We start from the raw sequence: 23,725 nt of genomic DNA on the forward strand, positions 1-23,725 counted from the left end.
CGCTAAATTATGGGCCGTACTCACCTCAGTCATCATGGCAGATCTCGGAGTGGTCCCACCATAGTTCTCAGGTTTCTCCTCCATCATGAGCGTGTGTGCGCACACACCACAGCCATTAGAAGCCAGATATCAGGTTTCTCCTCCATGAGCGTGTTCACCACAGAGATTAGAACCTGCCCAGATTACTACGCCCCAGAACTCATGGTCCTCCATCATGAAGCCACAAGCATAGCTTCTGTCTGCCTGTAGTCATCATGCTATCATGGCTGGCTCAGTGTGGAAGCTAATACCAGCTTGTGTCATAGTGCGTCAATATTGTGCATGGCTAGCTATGCTTCCTATGAAGCTCTGACCACTGTGGACATGGCTATTACCCAATTCACAATCAGCTGTTTACACTGTATGCTCAGTGATGAAGTACAGCGTGTTTCAGTCAACGTGTGTACTGTGCACCTACTTGACATAACTAGATGAAGGTAGATGATACCTAAACCACGTTATAGGTTGAAATGGATCATGATGAAGACTGAAGTGGAGTCACTGACCCGTGACACCGCTGACAGAGGAAGATCTTCCCTCAGTGGCTCCCTTGACGGCCTGCACTGTGATCTGGTACTCTGTTCCTGGCTGCAGACCTGCAGAAACACAGGTGGACACATCGTTTTTAGTCCAACCTCAGGAATGGCAGAGAAACATCACATGCAGCCTGTCCAAGTCCTACGTTATGGTAAAAAAAAAGGGTGTTATTTAAAAGCATTAGATGGAAAGTAAGAAGACAAGAGAGGTACCTGTCCAATATCTGATGTTGATACGATGTGATATATGCAAATAAACGATAGATGGAAAAAAATATGACATTTAACGTTATAATTGATTTCCTAATATGATATAAAATATGATTCAATGGTGCATACTGTATGCACGTTTGCCTGCGTCTGAGCGTGAGGGTGTGTGTATATTCCTGTGTGTGTGTGTGTGTGTGTGTGTGTGTGTGTGTGTGTGTGTGTGTGCGCGCACACACTTGTCTGTCTGTTACATGACCTACCCACAATAGTGTGTTTGGTGCGGACCTCCTGGCTGCTCTGTACGTTCAGCTCCTCTTCCTGTCCTTCTGGGTCAACGTGTGTGAGCCTGAAGTGGTCCACCTGAGCTTCTGGGTTCTTCCAGTCCACCTGAATAGAGACCTCCGTCTGGCCAGTAACCTGGACGTCATCAATAGCGGAAACATCTGGGAAGAATCCAAATGTTCATGACATTAACGACTCGTTTAGACTCAATTAGAAGCAAGGTGGAACAGTACGTAGTAGAGACACCAGCTTTAAAGTGGAACGTCCGGGTTCAGTGTTGCCAGGTGGGAAATGTTGAATTATCGTACCAGAGGGTCAACATTTGCGTTTTTGGCCATATTTTTACGACGGGGTGGTATAAACGTGGGAAACGTATTGTCAGTCGGGATGTTAACATTTGCACTTTTGGCACCTTACTGAAGGTCCAATGAAAAGCTCAAGACAAAACACGGTACCAACAAAACAAAACCAATTGTAGCAAAAGGAACGGGTTAGCAAAGTAAGTGTCAGCTAAGTGTTTTTCTCACGGAAGGGAAGCAAAACATTCATTGAAAAGCTCTTTTGAAGTAGATCTGTGTTTGAAGTTTAAACGCATGAGACCAGAGAAATGTCTCTCAAGCTGTGTTCATCACACAACCAGATGCCAGATGATGCAGTTTTCTCATGCGCAAGCACGTATGCACGCACATACACACGCACATACACACGCACACACACACACACACGCGCGCACTCATACACGCACATACGCACGCACGCGCACGCACACACACACACAGACACACACACACACACACACACGCACACACTTGATGCTGTCTTCTCATGCCACTAGAGCAATGCTATGCTCTGTGAGGTTTTCCATGGCAAACCACACATCAGAGTTATAACCCAAACACTCTCTCTCTCTGTCTCTCTCACACACACACACACACACACACACACACACACACACACACACACACACACACACACACACGCACACACACACCAATCATGTCTGGCGATCTCTTCCTCTTCATGTCTCTCATTTGCCACATCTGTGAATGTGTCTGATTTCCACTGAACACATCCGCCGGGCCATTTCCTTGTAATTAAACAGTTAATCAATTAAATAGACTAATGTAATCAAACAGACTAATGTAATTGCCTTTAAATGTAATGGTAAAACAAAGCAGGACTAAGCCGTTGATGGAGATGTATGTAATAAAATTAATAAAATATGTTTGCCTCATGGGACACAAGCCTGCATTCTAAGTCATTTAGAGTGAGTGGAACTGAATGTCCGTGTCATCCAATCACACCGTGAATATTGATTTGATGTGACACACATTTTTCATGTCATGTGACTTCAAATGATAATATCAAAAGAGACTGAGGCATTTCCATTTGGCCACCATTACTATTCCCACTTGTTCCCATTCAAGATTTGACTACTGAGTAAATTTGGCATGACGCTATGCTGGGCTTCAGAATAGCTGCAACAAACTGGCAGGCTATAGTAAAACGTACATCCCTATTCTTGAGGTCTGAAAGTAAAGTCACTTCCCCAAAATGGATTTATATGAAAATACACCCATATCTGGTGCTTATTCCTCCATTAAAAATATGTGGTTGGTTAACCGGTAAGTTCCACACATTGTAAGCCAGAGCCTGTCACACTACAAAATACTTGACTTAATTGATTAATTACTACTTGATTAATTTATTTTCATGGCCGTTCTCAAGGTTGGTTACATTTGATCTAAAATGTGTCCATTTTAGGGATGCACCGATCCACATTTTTTCACTTCCGATGCGATACCTGAATTTGGATATCTGCCGATACCGATATTATGCCGATACCAATATTTGTCTTGAATATACAGTATAGGCAAAATTTGGCCAATTACAGATTTTTTTTTAAATATACCTTTAAAAAAGCAGACAAAATTAAGAAAATATACAAGGCAAAGAAGGATACTATTAAACATGGGCAAATTACAGCCAGCTGGAATTGAAAAAAAAGAAAAAAAGAAGAAGAAAAAAATGGATTCCGATCCGATCCGTGAATTAGTGCCAATATCGGCACCCGATACCGATATTGGATCGGATAGGCCCCATCCCTAGTCCATGTCATCCTGAGTCCAGCGGGCCTCGGGCCACACCTGGCCTGTCTCCCTCTCTTTCATAGGTCACATCTGCTTTTTCTCCCATCAAACCAGCAGCACATTCAAAGCCAACAGAACCCCCGTGTCTTTTCACTGTCCTGAAAAGTGCTTATTTCATCAACCTAGAAATAACCACCTTGTGGTTGTAAAGTCATGTTGCAGTTTACAACCATGTCTGTCCAGAGTGACTCCTAAAATATACAGTATGTAGTGGAGACTTTGAAGGAATTTAATAAACTCGACTGTACGGGTATTCTAAATGCATGTTATCACTCTATTGGCATGTATGATTCCAGCAAATAATTTCCAGTGAGTAACATGCTGTCTTCACCTAGAGACTATTTGAGGAGTACAGATTTACGATATGATTTTATATAAAAAAATAATAAAATAAAATGCCGGTTTAAACAACATTGCATGAATTTATTTGATTTGCACCATCATTTTCTTTCTGTTAAACCAACAACAATTGAAGAATATTCAAACAAAAGGTGTTTGATACTAACTCTAAAATATCAACTTATGATTACATCACCAGTCATGAGGTCACAGTGACCTTGACGTTTGACCACAGAAATCTAATCAGTTCATCCTTGCTGGTACAGTGGTAAGCAAAACTTTATGATGTCACAGTGAACTTGACCTTGACATTTTGGACATAAAATGTCATCACTTCATCATTTTATCCATTAAGACATTTCTGTATAATTTTGTCAACTTGAACTTTGACCTTTGTACCACCAAATTGTAATCAGTTCATCCTTGAGTCGAAGTGGACGTTTGTGTCAGATGTAATTAAATTCTGTCCAGGCATTTCTGAGATATCGCGTTGATGAGAATGGAGCAGACATGAGGTTACAGTGACCTTGACCATTGACCATGACAATCGAATCAGTTCATCCTTGAGTCCAAGTGGACGTTTGTGCCAAATCTTAAGAAATTCCTGAGAAGTTCCTGTGATATCACGTTCATAAGAATTGGACGGGTGGACAGACAGACAACCCAAAAACATAAAGACAGACACATTTGAAGGCCATGTTGAGGTTTATGCTCAGTAGCCTTAATCACAGCTGCCTCGGTTCTCACCTGTAGTCGCTTCAATCCTGTCTGCTTCACTTTGGATTTCGTTGATGACGGCGTATACTTGGACAATGTAGGTGACGCCTGCAGTCAGCCCCGTGATCAGGTAGGAGTTCTCCGTGTTGGGCACCCTAACCTAGGTCGAGGATGCAGAAAGGTTGAGTGGAGTAAATCAACCAATCGGTGAGCTGTAAAACTCGACAAGAGTTTAGAGTAGAAATACACTATCAGATTAAATCACAAATTGAGGCTGCAATACTGTAGCATCCCATTGTGCAGCGCACAATTGCTCGACTTCGCATCGCTGATGACATCACTCACTAATGACATCACAATAGCTCGAGTGACCATCACTGATCACATCATGGAGTGCTCGAGTGACATCACTCAGTGCAACATGTCTCCACTTCGCATGTCATAGACATTGTGACATCATCAGTGTGTGACATCACAATTGCTCGAGTGACCATCACTGATAACATCATCCAATGTGCGACAAAAATGGAAAAAAGAAACAGACAGACAGAACCCACTTACTCCCTTTTTTATATAATAATAATAATAAAGTAGACTGGCTGGAAAATGTCTTCACCCACATGAAGTGATGAATCAAAATTGAAGTTCAAAATAAAGACACAAAATGCCCTGCACAGCAGCAAGCGGGCTCGACTCACCACATGAAATCTTTTGCGTCTTTGGTAGCCTTTGCTATAAATCCACAATAGACAGTCTGGGTTGCTAAACATGGGCATGTGGCCTTCACTGACATCATGCTACATGATTTCTGGGTACCGGTATATCTTATTCGCACGCTAGCCCATTTGAATTGATGTCACGCGTCACGCTCAGAGCAAGTACAGCCCATGCAGATGTTGTTAGATGCACATCACACAAACATCGGAAATTAAAAACACTCATCCGATTCCCTTCTGAAAATCATGAAAACAAATGGATCTCAATAATGCAGTTGTTTCCAAGATGACTACTGTATATCCTTGACCTCTCTTATGTGTCTTTTGAGGTAATGCTAGTTTTATATTATGACAAACGGTGAGTGACGGAAATTCAAAATGGGAATAGGGTGAATAATTACAGCAATTTTCCAACAGCTACTCGATCCCCGCCTCTCCATCCTGGGGAAAACAATCTCCAGGAACCTCGGCACCAGCCGAACCTCTCTCTCTTAAGCACCCCTCCCCAGATACAAGCTACCATCCGCCCAAAATATCATGCCCCTGGTATTCCATGTTCAACTTTCTGGACCTAATCTGCTTTGGTTGAACATGCACATTTGGCTAAGTATGTACAGCTTTAAATGTTTGCTCCACTCTATCACTGATATGATTGTTTGAATAAAAAAATAAAAAATAAACATAAAAAATAATAATTGTGGGCCCCATACTGTTCTTGTGGATAAATAACCAAAAAGTACCAAAAAAAGGAAGAAAAAAAGAAAAACGTACCTGCTCCAGCGACTTCTCATCATCCTTGGGGTGATGGGTCAAAACGTAGTACTGTGCCCCGCGAACAGACTCCCACTGGACCAGGAGAGAGACATCAGTCACCTGGACCAACTGCAGCCCCTTAGGGCCCAGGACTGACAGAGAGAGAGAGAGAGAGAGAGAGAGAGGGGGGGGGGGGGGGTGGGGGGGAGAGAGGGAGAAAGAGGGGGTAGAGAGAGCGGGTGAGAGAGAGGGGGAGAGAGAGAGAGGCTGTGATATAATTGTGTGAGATGATCTACTCTTTCTACTATCTATTTCTTGGCTGTTCTCCCTCCATCTCTGTCCATCTTTCCATCTGTCCCCCTCAGGCATGTGCACTGCACACCCTCACACACACACACACACACACACACACACACACACACACACACACACACACACACACACACACACACACACACACACACACACACACACACACACACACACTTCAATACAAAACACACACACCTACATACACTCTGAAACATCACATCGCCTCCAGTCTAGTTTGACCTGTCTTTCTTACACCCAGTGAGAGAAGACCTCCAGTCTAGTTTGACCTGTCTTTCTTACACCCAGTGAGAGAAGACCTCCAGTCTAGACCTCCAGTCTAGTTTGACCTGTCTTTCTTACACCCTGTGAGAGACCTCCAGTCTAGACCTCCAGTCTAGTTTGACCTGTCTTTCTTACACCCTGTGAGAGACCTCCAGTCTAGACCTCCAGTCTAGTTTGACCTGTCTTTCTTACACCCTGTGAGAGAAGACCTCCAGTCTAGACCTCCAGTCTAGTTTGACCTGTCTTTCTTACACCCTGTGAGAGAAGACCTCCAGTCTAGTTTGACCTGTGAGAGACCTCCAGTCTAGACCTCCAGTCTAGTTTGACCTGTCTTTCTTACACCCTGTGAGATAAGACCTCCAGTCTAGACCTCCAGTCTAGTTTGACCTGTCTTTCTTACACCCTGTGAGAGAAGACCTCCAGTCTAGACCTCCAGTCTAGTTTGACCTGTCTTTCTTACACCCTGTGAGAGAAGACCTCCAGTCTAGACCTCCAGTCTAGTTTGACCTGTCTTTCTTACACCCTGTGAGAGAAGACCTCCAGTCTAGACCTCCAGTCTAGTTTGACCTGTCTTTCTTACACCCTGTGAGAGAAGACCTCCAGTCTAGTTTGACCTGTCTTTCTTACACCCTGTGAGAGAAGACCTCCAGTCTAGACCTCCAGTCTAGTTTTTTTTACCTGTCTTTCTTACACCCTGTGAGAGAAGACCTCCAGTCTAGTTTGACCTGTCTTTCTTACACCCTGTGAGAGAAGACCTCCAGTCTAGTTTTTTGACCTGTCTTTATACACCCTGTGAGAGAAGACCTCCAGTCTAGTTTGACCTGTCTTTCTTACACCCTGTGAGAGAAGACCTCCAGTCTAGTTTGACCTGTCTTTCTTACACCCTGTGAGAGAAGACCTCCAGTCTAGTTTTTTGACCTGTCTTTCTTACACCCTGTGAGGGAAGACCGTGCCAAGGAAAAGCACCATTTTGAACTATGAGGTTTCTTCCCAAACCTGAGATGTAAATGGGGATAAAGAGCTTTTCTGCGGTTACAGTGGGATACAAGGCCAGAGTCTTTCAATTGAGATGATGGAAAAAATATGATGGGGGGGCGAATAAGAAGGTATAACCAGGTACAATAACAAAGCATGAGCCAAGACACAGCAGACAGCAAGTCAGCATTGTTGGGGAGTGGGGCTTTGCATAAGCGAGAGGTATTTTCTGTGGTACAGGGAAGTCAATGGTAAATGGTGGTGAATGCAAGCAAACTAGAAAGAAATGGTAGGATACTCTAGAGGGGAAAACGTGAAGTGGGTGCTAAAGGAGTCCGCCATCACTTTAACCGGCAAGGAATTCACATCAGGTTTGGATGTTGTTCCACAAGTCAGGAAACCTCCGTGTTTTCCTAAAATCTAGCAGGCTTTTCCACCCAGTAGCAGTGAATACCCCTGATGCTTCTCCAGGCACGAGCAGCAACTATCTAAGTAAGTTTAAATAACATCTCAGGGCAGCCGTCGGGACGAATAAATTAGCATAATAAAGATGGGAAAAAAGAGCAAGCAGACGGAAATGTGTGTCTTTTGTGATTGAAAGTGATAGAAGAACATGACTGTCTGAAAACAGTTCTATTTGGACTCTGTAAATCTGCAGCGTGACGACTGAGAGCCAGTGGGAAACTGCAGGATTGTGTTAACGACGTTGTCAGCTCACATGGAATGGGAATGGGATCAAATCAAAAATTCTCAATTGAAATCTCTTTAATTGGAAGAAAACTATGGAGACAGTCAGAAATCCTAAAGTAACAACATTAAATCCAAAGTGTCTGCACTGTGTTGATCTGGCTCTAAAACAAAATCACTACTGTAGGTTGCCTCCATTTCATTTGATCGGTCAGATTTACTAAACTGTCCTCTTGATATTTATCACCATGAAATTGCTATGAAATCATACACAGGTAATTGGCCGAGGACCGGGATGCCTGGAGAGCCTTCTTAGTTTGTCGCCTATGATGTCCAAAGTTGAGCCACAGGCGATAATAGCGAATAGAGAAGTTCCAAAGTTCCAAACCATGACGTCGGCCATTGATATTTGCCATTGGATAATAACATTAGCTACGTTAACGTCAATGGCATGACGTGAGAGCGCATTAGGTCTGATGTGAATTTGACACCATCACTTCGAGAATGCTATTAATGTCGTCACTTTGGGAGCAGATTGACATGCGTCAAGCAGGCGCTGAAATGGACACTGGCCACGTAAGACAAAGAATGTCTCGACTGTTTTGATTTGGCACTTTTCCCCCTCCTGGTGCTTATTACTACTATTTTTGCTAACACCTAAAAACACAATCTATCTTTTTCCTACCTCCCACTCTCCTCCCTCCTTTCCCCTCTGACACACTGCCACTGCTGTTGTTGGAACCCGTTCAACAGCTCCTACACACGCAGCTGTAAATGTGTCTCGAACCCTTTTTTACCTCTGCAGCGCAACCACAGAAGGACCTCGACTTCCATCAGGGCTTTGGGAGAGCTGACCTGCTTAGACAGCTTTGAAGTATTACCTTGCTGCGTTAAATGCAGCAGAAGACAAATTTAGAGGCCATTTACACCTGGCGTTAACATGTTTTTTCTGCTATCAGATTGCAGATCAGATTGTGTTTTATCACTTGAAAGTACAAGTGTAAACACCCCCAAAACACCCCCAAAACACATTGAAGAAGGATTGCAATCTGATCTGCCAAACCACCTCCGGAGGTGGTCAGGGATGCATTGTGTACACATTGAACATAAGTGTAAATGCAATGTGTCCTCTCAATCTGGATACGGCAACTTTATGCGGATTGAGAGGACACCCATTTCTGCCATCAGATTGCCATCAGGTTGCAATCTGATGTCAGAAAACACATGTTAATGCCAGGTGTAAATGGCCTCATAGACAGCTTTGAAGTATTACCTTGCTGGGTTAAACGGAGCAGAAGACAAACATAGACAAGGATGTTGCCATTGGACATATTTTAAAAATGTCTGGAGCCAAATGGACCTTGACAAATAGACCTTGACAAAGTGAAACCTTCAGAGGCGATCACTTGCAGACAAATGGCTACGATCTCTCAAGCTTTGAGCTATTACTGTCACAATCAGCAAGTGTGAACTCGCTTGAAGTGCTGCAAAGTGCAAAGTGGCACCGCGCTCCCTAGGTGGTGCAGTAACAGTACCTGCTCCCTAGGTGGTGCTGTGAGTTTATCAGGCAAGGTGGTGATTATTTAGTCTCTTAAAACAGACCTTCAGACTGGAAGGAAGGTCGACGGAATCCGACCAATCACGACACGTGTGTCCACGAAAAAAAATTCTGATTGGACTAATGAGCGGAAGACCCGCCTTAAAAAAATTCTGATTGGACTAATGAGCGGAAGACCTGCCTTTCTACTTCCCATTCCGGTTGGTGCATGATTCTCCCCCACGAAGTACAGACGGTATGGCGGAAGCATTTGAAAATTGCGGAAGCCAACTCGTCTGTTCCAAGAGACTAGTGATTATTTGAGAGGGCCAAAGCTACAAGGAGACCCAAAAGAGCAGACGGTGTTCATTTATCTCTGCGGTATTATGTGCCTGATAAATTGTCAGGAGGCCCATATTATATATATATATATATATATATATATGTATATATATATGTATATATATATATATATATATATATATATATATATATATATATATATATATATATATATATATATATATATATATATATATATACATATAGTTAACACAGGTCTTGGGAGTCACCCAATAATCCTGTCATGTGAGCTGCTATAGCAAAAAATACTACTGTGAGAGATGTTTTGAATGCCACAGTAGTAGGTCACTGTGACCATGAGGATAACTGCCATAACTTTAGGTGCTATAAGTCTTCAGTTATTTATGCAGCTCCTAAAAATATTGACTACATTATAAGAAGGAAAAATGGTGTGAAGGTGAATTGGACAGTAGGGACTACTGTCATATTTCTATGGGTCCCAGAACTCCTCGCAGCGTCTGTGTTTTCTGTGTGATAATGCCAATATTCATTGCTTGTTGCCAACAGTCAACAGAGGTACCTGGAAATAATACATCTCATGAGAAACAAACTCACCTAAATGTAATTCTGGGCCATAAAAGTTATGACAATGCACACTATATAGTATAGTTTCCCCACACAGGATCAGGGCAACATATGCTTAACCAGTCATCTCTACAGAACACATCAAAAGCTGATCGAAAGTGTTGCTGGCAGCTGGGATAAAAATTGCTAACAGGGACAAAATGGATATGGACATAACTGTCTGGAAGGAACAAAATTACTGGAAAATTTAATGACGGTCATATTTTCTGGCTGAATTTCCCATGCAAATTGCAATGTCCTGAAAATAGTCATAAGAATATTCATATTACCGCTGGGGCTTATAGCTTTATTGTCTTTTTTTTTTACCTCATCTATCCATGAATTACAAAGTAAAATTTTATTAATTCTATTTGAAACGTATGGCCTAGCTAGTGAGCACTGAGCAGTGACGGATATTTTAACCTTTAAAATAGGTGATAATCTCTTCAGTCATCAGTCTTCTTCTTCTTCTAATGGCTTTCCGGCAGACTGCATGCCTTGCTTGCGCACATTGCTGCATCAGTGAGTGACGTCATCATTGATGACATTGCAATTGTGATGTCATTGGTGACGACGTCATCAATGAGTGATGTCATGAGTGATGTCACTTGAGTAAATGTGATGTCATTGTGGATGATGTCAATGGCCCCTAGTGGCCACGCCGTCAAGGTTTTGTTGGGGCCAGCAGCTCTGTAAGTCACTCTGTTGGTTGGTCCACAGAAATCGGCACAGTTCTTGCCGCAGGAGGCTGACATTTTGGCATGGAGGTCAAGTGTGTGTGTGTGTGTGTGTGAGTGTGTGTGTGTGTGTGTGTGTGTGTGTGTGTGTGTGTGTGAAGTTGTGTGTTTGTGTTCATGCCAACTGTCTAAAAGGGGGGCGGGGGCAAATTTCAACAATGGAGTGGATGTATTAATTAATACACAGGACAAGGTGTTACTATCCCTGGTGCCAAAATCCGAGGAAAAACACATTTAGAAGCCAATCCAGAATAAAACAAGCTAACAGGCTAACAAACTAATAAACAAGACACAAATCACCAGTTACCTACCCTAGCCAACAGCAGTATGAAGCATGTCATTGGGGTATTCAAGTGGGCACCTTCCTTCACCGATGTTTCGTTAAGTTAGGCCCACGACACCTCAAGAAGGCTTAACGGTGTAATCCAGCGTCCTGGAAACACCCCCCTCCTCCATGCTACCACCGCACAACTGCATATTACCTCACTATCTAAGCCTAGCTATCCAGGTCGGTTCGGTATGACATTCTTAACTACACCACCACTGTCAATGATTCATCCCTGTTGATGCGGACTGTCAATCATGACCAACAACAAACAATGACATCACAATGGAGTGGATGATGATGTCACACTCTGACTGACATCACATAATCTGGTTGCAGCTATATTGCGATGCAAATTCGCGCTTGTTTTACATAGACGTTTGTCTTATTGTGTATTTTGAACCAGCTTACCCAGCGAACAGTCATCCCCATAAAAGCCTTCGTCGCAGATGCAGCGGCCGTCCACACAGCGGCCGTTACCGATGCAGTCGTTGGGACAGCGCTGCACGCCGCAGTCCTCGCCGGTGAAGTGCGGGAAGCACACGCACCTGCCGTCCACACACTGTCCCTTGTCGTGACAGTTGTCGGGACACAGCAGCTGGCTGCAGTCGTGTCCTGTGAAGCCCTGCTGGCACACGCACACGCCGTCCACACAGCGGCCGTTGTCGTTGCACTCGTCAGGGCAGGAGGAGGCGGAGCAGTCTGGCCCCTCCCACCCCGGGTCACACACGCAGCTGCACGTGTCGCGTTGGTAGGTGCCACGGCCGCTACAGCTCGTGTCCACACCTAAGGCAGAGAAGGGAGGAATGAAGGTGTCTAATGTGTGCTGTAGTTAGGTAGCTAGGTAGGTTGGTGGGTAGGTAGGTAGGTAGGTAGGTAGATAGAGAGATAGATAGATAGATAGATAGATAGATAGATAGATAGATAGATAGATAGATAGATAGATAGATAGATAGATAGATAGGATATGCATTTCCTGTATAGGACACCACACACCCTCTCTCTTTCTCTCTCACACACACACACACACACACACACACACACACACACACACACGCACACACACACACACACACACACGCAAAGTTGACCATCTCCAACTTATTCATCAACAATCATAATAGGTATCAAGCTATACTGTAACATCAGTTCACCTGCAACTCCTTCTTTCCCGTCCCTGAAAACACCAGCATTCATGCAATAATTCATTGCAAACATGAACAAACTCTGCTTAATTAACCAATTAGCAAACAAACGAATTATAATTTGTGTGTATACAGAGGATTATAACGAATTGATTCTGGTGTGACGGCCTACCTGTGGCACCGCCCGTCCCGCAGCAGCCCTGAGCACACTGGGTCTTCAGGTAGTTGACCTCCTCCTCCAGCCCGTTGACTCTGTACACCAGAGACTTGAAGCTCTCGGACTCGTCACAGTCACACCTGGGAGTCTGCACCCTGATGTTGTGTCTGAAGATGATGTCGTTCTCTCCATCCACAGAGGACATGCTCTCCACACCCGTCTGCACACCTACAATACAACACCGTTTCACCTGTTGATTAGCACGTAGCTATACTGTGTTGATTAGCACGTAGCTATACTGTGTTGATTAGCACGTAGCTATACTGTGTTGATTAGCACGTAGCTATACTGTGATGATTAGCACGTAGCTATACTGTGTTGATTAGCACGTAGCTATACTGTGATGATTAGCACGTAGCTATACTGTGTTGATTAGCACGTAGCTATACTGTGTTGATTAGCACGTAGCTATACTGTGTTGATTAGCACGTAGCTATACTGTGATGATTAGCACGTAGCTATACTGTGTTGATTAGCACGTAGCTATACTGTGATGATTATTTAGCACGTAGCTATACTGTGATGATTAGCACATAGCTATACTGTGATGATTAGCACGTAGCTATACTGTGATGATTAGCATGTAGCTATACTGTGATGCTTGATCCTCAATTAAACAACCCAACTCATTAAAGAGATGCTGTCTGCAAAAGCTTTGTTTATTTTTTCGGAAACTAGCCTAATTCATAGGCTATAGCAGTGGTTCTCAAAGTGGGGTCCTTGAGGGCGTTCCAGAGGGTCCCCAGCAAAAAAGGGTAACAATTTATTTTCATTAGAATTCCAACAATAAGTAACATAACACAATGTATGACTATTTTGGTCATGGGTAAGCAGACAATTTTGCCCCTCAGTATTTTCCTTCCTTGCCTGGGTCCAGACCAGTCAATGGTCGAGACACCAGACATTTGAATCTGCTCTCTCCACTGAGTTGACTGCGTCCAAGAAGGAAATCAGTGTAACAAGGTGACAATTCAGGCTACTAAGTTAGCCTAATTTCCATGGCTAAAGTTCCTAGCGTAGGCGCCAGTGAGTACGATATTCTCTTTACCCATACTCATTCTAATTTACATTCTCTTTCTCCCTCTCGTTGATATTCCCATATTAACCTGTATCATCCTGGGGTGGCAGGCTCTCTACTTTACAGCTGGAGACATATTAACCTGTATCATCCTGGGATGGCAGGCTCTCTACTTTACAGGAGACATATTAACCTGTATCATCCTGGGATGGCAGGCTCTCTACTTTACAGGAGACATATTAACCTGTATCATCCTGGGGTGGCAGGCTCTCTACTTTACAGGATACATATTAACCTGTATCATCCTGGGGTGGCAGGCTCTCTACTTTACAGCTGGAGACATATTAACCTGTATCATCCTGGGGTGGCGGGCTCTCTACTTTACAGGAGACATATTAACCTGTATCATCCTGGGGTGGCGGGCTCTCTACTTTACAGGAGACATATTAACCTGTATCATCCTGGGATGGCAGGCTCTCTACTTTACAGGATACATATTAACCTGTATCATCCTGGGATGGCGGGCTCTCTACTTTACAGGAGACATATTAACCTGTATCATCCTGGGATGGCAGGCTCTCTACTTTACAGGATACATATTAACCTGTATCATCCTGGGGTGGCGGGCTCTCTACTTTACAGGAGACATATTAACCTGTATCATCCTGGGATGGCAGGCTCTCTACTTTACAGGAGACATATTAACCTGTATCATCCTGGGGTGGCGGGCTCTCTACTTTACAGGAGACATATTAACCTGTATCATCCTGGGATGGCAGGCTCTCTACTTTACAGGATACATATTAACCTGTATCATCCTGGGGTGGCAGGCTCTCTACTTTACAGCTGGAGACATATTAACCTGTATCATCCTGGGATGGCAGGCTCTCTACTTTACAGCTGGAGACATATTAACCTGTATCATCCTGGGATGGCAGGCTCTCTACTTTACAGGAGACATATTAACCTGTATCATCCTGGGGTGGCAGGCTCTCTACTTTACAGGAGACATATTAACCTGTATCATCCTGGGGTGGCAGGCTCTCTACTTTACAGCTGGAGACATATTAACCTGTATCATCCTGGGGTGGCAGGCTCTACTTTACAGCTGGAGACATATTAACCTGTATCATCCTGGGGTGGCAGGCTCTCTACTTTACAGCTGGAGACATATTAACCTGTATCATCCTGGGGTGGCAGGCTCTCTACTTTACAGCTGGAGACATATTAACCTGTATCGTCCTGGGGTGGCAGGCTCTCTACTTTACAGCTGGAGACATATGAACCTGTATCATCCTGGGGTGGCAGGCTCTCTACTTTACAGGAGACATATTAACCTGTATCATCCTGGGGTGGCAGGCTCTCTACTTTACAGCTGGAGACATATTAACCTGTATCATCCTGGGGTGGCAGGCTCTCTACTTTACAGGAGACATATTAACCTGTATCATCCTGGGGTGGCAGGCTCTCTACTTTACAGCTGGAGACATATTAACCTGTATCATCCTGGGGTGGCAGGCTCTCTACTTTACAGCTGGAGACATATTAACCTGTATCATCCTGGGGTGGCAGGCTCTCTACTTTACAGGAGACATATTAACCTGTATCATCCTGGGATGGCAGGCTCTCTACTTTACAGCTGGAGACATATTAACCTGTATCATCCTGGGGTGGCAGGCTCTCTACTTTACAGCTGGAGCTCCCAGGGATGTCGATCTTATAGACGTGGCTGAAGGTGACTCCCTGCTCCAGGTCTGTGGCGGCCAGGTGACTGTCAGCAGAGCCGAGGCGTGAGACAGTGCAGAGCACGGCCAACAGGCACAGCGCCCTCCAGAGGAGTCTAGTGGTCATGGCTGGAGGAAGAGATAAGAGCACAGTTAGGCTACTATTATTGTTCATATATACATAAACATTTATTAATAATGTTCTGCTAAACCCTAAACCAACACAATCCAAGAGACACAACGCACACAAGACAGACGGGATATGCTCAAAAATTTTGGCAAAATAGTCTCGATCTGATTTCACTTGTCAGTCAGTCAAGTGTAGCTCAGGTGGCAAAAATGGCAAGCTAATAAATATGTCTAACATACATACTACACACACGCAAACAAAGCTTTATGAAAGAGTAAAGTTTGTTGTGTTTGTTCAGCAAGATAATCTTCACAAACGAGCATGTTTATGACTTTTGGAGCATAAATGCAATGTTCTTTAAACGCAATTTTTAGAAAATGCTTCAAAAGTCATAAAAGTGGTCCTTGTTTTTTGTGAAGTTGATCTTGCTGAACACAGACCTTATTTCATGCATTTAACCAAAAATCCCATTGCCTTTTCCCCTTATGAACCAGCAGCTCAGGGACTTCCGGGTAATAAGCCTATTAAATATGTCCTCCCTGCATAGACGGCACTGTTAGCATGAACATAATGAACTGTTTTGTGATACGGACTCTTCAGCATGGCACATGCATGCTGTCACGTTGAAATGAACCCGGGTCTCCCGTAGCCTGCTGCCCAGTACGGGTCAGTCACTTTTTAATAGGGAGCTGAAGACAGAAATACTATCTGGAGGATGAATAAGTTACACTACATTCAGTGGGGCAAGCTAGTGTATATTTAAACTAGGGAAACCTGAACCATTATGTCACTGTGTGTGTGTGTGTGTGTGTGTGTGTGTGTGTGTGAGAGAGTGTGTGTGTGTGTGTGTGTGTGTGTGTGTGTGTGTGTGTGTGTGTGAGTGTGTGTGTGTGTGTGTGTGTGTGTGTGTGTGCGCACGCACGCCACCAGAAGGGGCAGCAGAAAGTGAGCAGTCATCACTTTGCCAGAAGCCTTTTCGCTCTGAGCCATTTATTGTGCTCAGTCAGGCGTTCAGGGAGCTTCAAGGAGCACGCAACTTTGTCCTCAGTGATGATGTCATCGTGTCTGATGACAATGATGTCATACTGTATGACTGAAAATCCTCCCTGCGGCTTCCCCTAGAAAGCCAAATTACATGTTTTTAACAGGCCTGATATAGCTTTTTCAAAAGGCTCTTTTAGGCTTTTTTCACCTCAGAAACCACAGAGGTGAAGAGAAAAGTGATTCGTTCACCAAATATTAGACCCAGAATTAAACATTCTGCTGTAAAAGTGTGGAAATAGATCGGTAGCAGTGGGAACTTCTGGTCTAAACTGTCCTGAACGTGTGTGGTCTGTGGAAACAGAAAACCTATGACTTTAACCATATCATAATAACAATGGATGGGGGCCCCCACTATGATGCTTAAGAACCGGAAAACGCCATATAATATGAATAGCATAGCATACTTTGGATTAGCTTGAAATGGTGTTGGGTCAATGGAATATGTATGCGCTGCAAAAATGTGTTACTTTACTGTATCGATAAAAATAGCAGAGCGAAACAGAAATATGTATTCGCGTGGTTTATGATCTATTCATGTCTATGACATGTCATAGAATTGGCACAAAACAAATGTGTTTTTGCTGGACATCACTTTAGTAGTAACTCTAAAAGCTGCATGATAACATATTTCTATCTGTTAACACTAAGCTGTTTTTATTTTTTTATAAATCAGTTTGTGAAGCTCACACAGCTTTCAACTTGGTTTCTGGGGAGCGAGGAGACATCGTGAAATCAAAACACTCAAGTCTCATTGAGCATCAAAGATGGAGACGGCAGATGGAGAAAGCAGAAGAAATGTGGAGAGAAACAGAACCCGAGGATCCCACTGGACACATGCGTGAGCGGTGGCCGGCCCAGAGCATTAAAATGTCAACAAGTTGAACTAAGCTCCTGCAAATCTTCCAGTCACCATAATGATACCATTATCAGATTAACAGAGCGTCTCCGCAGGGAGCTTAGGTACACAAGAATGTCTGACGTTCAGAGTGCTACGGAAAGGACTTGAATGTTTGGCATTTTAACGACGTCTCTAACGTGGAAAGCTCCTTCACTTACACAATCGGACGCAATTGTTTTCAGTCAAATAAACCGTGGCTTGAAAAGCTTCCTTCCGACGATTTATGCCGGACGTAATTCAAACAGCTGTGTAATTCGCAATGTTCCAGTCATTTTTGTGCGGGAGACCATTAGACGTGTAATTATTACCATGAACTGTGTCTATACGTTGTCCAAACTCAATATGGCTGCTGGCCTTGTCTATTCCAGGTTCTGCTACAGTGGTTAAAAACTCTTGAGGTCAGAGAGTGGTGGAGAGATCCAGGCTGTGACATCACCGACAAATTGCTTTAAACGTGCACTTGACCCTCGTATGTGGTCGCACTAAATTAGCCTGTGTTTTATCAATGGCCAGGACATATGTTAGGCGGGCAAACCAGGGAGAGGAAGAGAGACAGGGAGAGTGTGAGAGAGAGAGAGAGAGAGAGAGAGAGAGAGAGGATGATAGAGTGAGTGTGAATCAGACTGGCAGACTAGCCGTAAGCCACATTACAGACAGTAGTAGCCGTAAGCCACATTACAGACAGTAGTAGCCGTAAGCCACATTACAGACAGTAGTAGCCGTAAGCCACATTACAGACAGTAGTAGCCGTAGTGAAATGGCACAGAGTGCTGGCACACACACACCGTAATGCTTAAGGGGCATGTTTATAGTTCCCTGTCAGGCTTTATTTGATGCTCGCCATTTTCAAGTCCTTTTCTTATTGCTCTTGGAGGAGATAGCAGCGTGACCTTCCAAGCATAGCAGAGGGCCTGCTGAGAAGGTCCTGGTGTGGGAGAGAGAGAGAGACGGCTCGATGGAGGGATAAATGCTTAGAGGAAATGAGAAGAAGATGGAAGTGAGATATCGTCAGAATTGAGAAGTATGGGCCTTAGTGATGGATGGATGGATGGATGAGGAGAGATATCATGGAGAGTGGCATTTTCCATTTTTCGGGCATATTTTAGTGTGTTTAAATGTACAGAAGTAAACAGTGAAAAGCTCAAATGTATGCCATTATTATGAAAACAAGGAGGATTTATTGTATTTTCTCCTAAAGTGAACCCGTTTGGCATCATGTCTCAGCACATTCTTAACCAAATCAAATCAGCCAGTTGAATTTCATTAGCCACTGTAGCAAATTCTAAAATGTTGAATATGCAGTGGAGAAAGTCCAGGGGGACTGTCTCTCTGCACATGGACTGTCTCTCTGCACATGGACTGTCTCTCTGCACATGGACTGTCTCTCTGCACATGGACTGTCTCACGGCACATGGACTGTCTCTCGGCACATGGTCCATTCAGATAGCATTTCAACCTGGCTTTCAGAGGGACTCAAGTCAAATTCAACTTGACCTTAAACACAGTTAACATGTCTTTCTGATCATAACTTCTCCATCATCTCAAACACAGTTAAAATGCCTTTCTGATCATAACTTCTCCATCATCTCAAACACAGTTAAAATGCCTTTCTGATCATAACTTCTCCTTGTCAAAGCAGAGCTATGTCAATGAGGCAGTAAAACGTTTGTTGACTATGTGTAATGTGTGTTCACTCTTTTATAAGTGGACAGCAGTGGGTGGGATTGTGCCCATGAGGTGTGTGTGTGTGTGTGTGTGTGTGTGTGTGTGTGTGTGTGTGTGTGTGTGTGCGTGCGTGCGTGCGTGTGAGAAACGGATCAACATTAGAGAGAGCAGAGAGAGAAACAGATCAACATCAGGTAGAGAGAGCAGAGACAACAGCAGGTAGAGAGAGCAGAGACAACATCAGGTAGAGAGAGCAGATACACCATCAGGTAGAGAGAGCAGAGACAACAGCAGGTAGAGAGAGCAGAGACAACATCAGGTAGAGACAGCAGAGACAACATCAGGTAGAGAGAGCAGAGACACCATCAGGTAGAGAGAGCAGAGACAACAGCAGGTAGAGAGAGCAGAGAGAGAAACAAATCAACATCAGGTAGAGACAGCAGAGACAACAGCAGGTAGAGAGAGCAGAGACAACATCAGGTAGAGAGAGCAGATACACCATCAGGTAGAGAGAGCAGAGACAACATCAGGTAGAGACACACAGATCAACATCAGGTACAGAGAGCAGAGGGAGAAACAAATCAACATCAGGTAGAAACAGCAGAGACAACAGCAGGTAGAGAGAGCAGAGACAACATCAGGTAGAGAGAGCAGAGACAACATCAGGTAGAGAGAGCAGAGACAACATCAGGTAGAGAGAGCAGAGACAACATCAGGTAGAGAGAGCAGAGACAACATCAGGTAGAGAGAGCAGAGACAACATCAGGTAGAGAGAGCAGAGACAACAGCAGGTAGAGACAGCAGAGACAACAGCAGGTAGAGAGAGCAGAGACAACATCAGGTAGAGAGAGCAGAGACAACAGCAGGTAGAGAGAGCAGAGACAACAGCAAGTAGAGAGAGCAGAGACAACAGCAGGTAGAGAGAGCAGAGACAACATCAGGTAGAGAGAGCAGAGACAACATCAGGTACAGAGAGCAGAGACAACATCAGGTAGAGAGAGCAGAGACAACAGCAGGTAGAGAGAGCAGAGACAACAGCAGGTAGAGAGAGCAGAGACAACAGCAGGTAGAGAGAGCAGAGACAACATCAGGTAGAGACAGCAGAGACAACATCAGGTAGAGAGAGCAGAGACAACATCAGGTACAGAGAGCAGAGACAACATCAGGTAGAGAGAGCAGAGACAACATCAGGTACAGAGAGCAGAGACAACATGAGCAGAGAGCAGAGATAGAAACAGTGGGAGGTAAAGTATATTGGTAAGACAGAAAGAGAAAGAAGCAGGAGAAGAAGGCTTGGGTCAGACTGTGTTCACTTAACCCCATCGTCTCTCTCTCTCTCTCTCTCTCTCTCTCTCTCGTGATCTCTGGAGAGCCATTAAACGCCAGACAAAAGGCCGACTGTTTCAGCAGCTTTCTAGTTCAGGACCAGCCTCACTGGGCCAAACCAACAAACCCCAGGATGATGAGAGGAGAGGAGAGGAGAGAAGAGAAGAGAAGAGAAGAGAAGAGAAGAGGAGAGGAGAGAGAGAGAGGAGAGAGAGGAGAGGAGAGGAGAGGAGAGAGGAGAGAGAGAGAGAGAGAGGAGAGGAGAGAGAAGAGGAGAGGAGAGAGAGAGAGAGAGAGGAGAGGAGGAGAGGAGAGGAGAGGAGAGGAGGAGAGGAGAGTAGAGGAGAGGAGAGAGAGGAGGAGGAGAGGAGAGGAGGAGGAGAGAGAGGAGAGAGAGGAGAGGAGGAGAGGAGAGAGAGGAGAGGAGGAGAGGAGAGGAGAGGAGAGGAGAGGAGGAGAGTAGAGGAGAGGAGAGAGAGGAGAGGAGAGGAGAGGAGAGGAGAGAGAAGAGGAGAGAAGAGGAGAGGAGAGGAGAGGAGAGGAGGAGAGTAGAGGAGAGGAGAAGAGGAGGAGAGGAGAGGAGAGGAGAGAGAGGGGAGGAGGAGGAGAGAAGAGGAGAGAAGAGGAGAGGAGGAGAGAAGAGGAGAGGAGGAGGAGAGAAGAGGAGAGAAGAGGAGAGGAGAAAAGAAGGGGATCTGTTGTCTTTATGTGCGGTTGTGTTTGTTGAGTGTGCCCTTCCTGGCTGCAGGCTGCAGCTAGCAGGCCAAGGAGGGAGGGCCAAGGAGGGAGGAGGAACACCAAGAGAACCAAGCTGAAAGCAATTATGGGTCAGAGGAGAACGGAGATCATCATATCTTCACTGTGTGCCTCCTGCTGCCATCCAGACTGCAAGGAGGCCTTGATAAGGGCATCAGGGTTGCTCACAGACACCTCATTCCACTGGGTTAGATGAAAACCTAACCCATTTTTCCATGGATTAGTAATTAAATAAGATTAATTTCAGCTTTTTTTTAAAAATAAAGATGTTTTGAGTAGGTTTCGAGTGACCTGGGGTCATGAAGCGTGTTGCGGGGTTTCCATCCAGCTCCGCATTATGCAATTCAAACACTTTTCATAAGCCACCCACTCAGAGTTGTGGGTGTCTCTCTCTCTTCTTCTTGCTCTCTCTCTCTCTCTCTCTCTCTCTCTCTCTCTCTCTCTCTCTCTCTCTCTCTCTCTCTCTCTCTCTCTCTCTCTCTCTCTCTCTCTCTCTCTCTCTCTCTCTCTCTCTCTGCATGGCTGTGGTCCTACATCTGTAGTTGATTTGGTGGGGGCTTCTGGCTAATCCCTGAGCCAGCACAGTAGCATTAAAGGTAAATCTACAGCAGCAGATCTATGAGTTACCTGTATGTCTCAAAAAGATCTTCTCTCAAAGGGAAGTGTGGCTGGCATGTTTGTTGACAGAAAAAAACAAGATCATAAGTTTGATTGATTAAGTGTTAATTTGATGGTGCCGTGATGGTGGTGCATGGCCACAAGATCAAAGGGATATATGAATCATCATAATATGAACAACTGTCTCCATTGGTAGAAATCTAGCCAATACAGAGTAAGAATTTGGCTTTTAGGACTAATGCAACAGTGTTTCCCACAGGATTTTGAGAATTTGTGGTGGGGGACCGCAGACCCCCTAGGGGGGTGCGGGGGCATGCCCCCCGCGAGATTTTTTTAAACATTTTAAAGTAAAATGCATGAATTTGGTGTACTTTGAGAAGGCTTAAGAGCAAAATTAAAAGGCTAGATCTATGAAGAACATGTCATCATTACTGTGCTGTGGGTTTACAATGACAAACTAAATTTCTCCCTATAGGTCAGGGATACTCAACTTGCTTTGCCACTTTCGTGAAATGATAGAAGGCGAGGGGCCAGTTAATAAACAAACAATATACATTTTTCTGTAGCGGATTGTATTTTTTTGGGGTGTCAGCCGGAGTTTAGGCTGACAGTGTTGTGCACACCGGATAGTTAGTTAGGTTAAGTTAGTTGGGTTAAGTACATACATAAGTGCCTGGGTAGCGAGCAGATGGCGTTATTTGACAATTTAGCAGCTAAATCATAGATTATTGAAAGATATTCCATATTCCAGACTGAAATGCTATAACAGAAGTATTGGCCAGAATGACATGAACATTTATTGGACACTTATTCAGCGGATATCTTGCATGTTGCGTTCAGGTGCACTGTAAAAAAAAAAAATTTTTTTTTTTTTTTTTTTTTTGGGGTGAACATCTTATTGTGGCGGTCAAAATATTATTGTGGCGGCCCGCCACAAATTCCTTTATGTATGGGAAACACTGATGCAATATTGGTGACATTTTTAAAAAGTGTCCCCTTATCAGCAGAAAAGTAGCTAATATGTCACAGTCTGCTTTACTATAAATATAATTTTTATTTTTAATCTTTGTCGCTGTAACGTTACAGTCATTGATAGGCTGATAATGGCTATGTGAGACAGTGACTGATCACTAGCACATGTGCACATCAGATGAAGATATTTTCTAGATATTTTTTTACAGATATTTTTGACTCCAGAAGTTGTGAAGGACTTATAAATCCTGAACACCTACAGTAACAACATACCTTACAACCACTCAAATAACTTCACTCAATGTATCAAACAACATCACCTTAATGCCACACTATCTCTAGAATGTCTCAACTAATAATCATCAAGTCGTCCAAAATTGGAGCAGGATTTCCTAAAGTCTCTCCTAAATAAAGAGTGGAAAGGGAAAGCCAATCTGAGATAAGAAAACGTCTCATCCTGAAACACCTGAGAGAGATATATATATATATATATATATATATATATATATATATATATATATATATATATATATATATATATATATATATATATATGTATATATATATACATATATATATATATATATATATATATATATATATATATATATATATATATATATATATATATATATATATATATATATATATATATATTATAGCAGCTCTGAAGCTGTCGATTCTGAAC

At 43.7% G+C, this 23,725-nt stretch overlaps 1 protein-coding gene across 1 annotated transcript in view; it reads right to left on the reverse strand.

Moving 5' to 3' along the window:
* Positions 1-23,725, reverse strand: part of tnn (tenascin N) — a 74,936-nt gene that overhangs the window by 24,518 nt on the left and 26,693 nt on the right. The window contains exons 3-9 of the mRNA XM_083659109.1: positions 15,560-15,757; positions 12,842-13,054; positions 11,936-12,310; positions 5,761-5,894; positions 4,304-4,433; positions 1,046-1,228; positions 546-635 (exon numbers count right to left, since the gene is read on the reverse strand). Coding sequence (XP_083515235.1) covers positions 546-635; positions 1,046-1,228; positions 4,304-4,433; positions 5,761-5,894; positions 11,936-12,310; positions 12,842-13,054; positions 15,560-15,757 — 1,323 coding nt within the window. The remainder of the gene's footprint in view (positions 1-545; positions 636-1,045; positions 1,229-4,303; positions 4,434-5,760; positions 5,895-11,935; positions 12,311-12,841; positions 13,055-15,559; positions 15,758-23,725) is intronic.

The sequence above is a fragment of the Poromitra crassiceps genome (genome assembly GCF_964638095.1).
Source record: "Poromitra crassiceps genome assembly, chromosome: 23".
Classification (NCBI taxonomy): Eukaryota; Metazoa; Chordata; class Actinopteri; order Beryciformes; family Melamphaidae; genus Poromitra; species Poromitra crassiceps.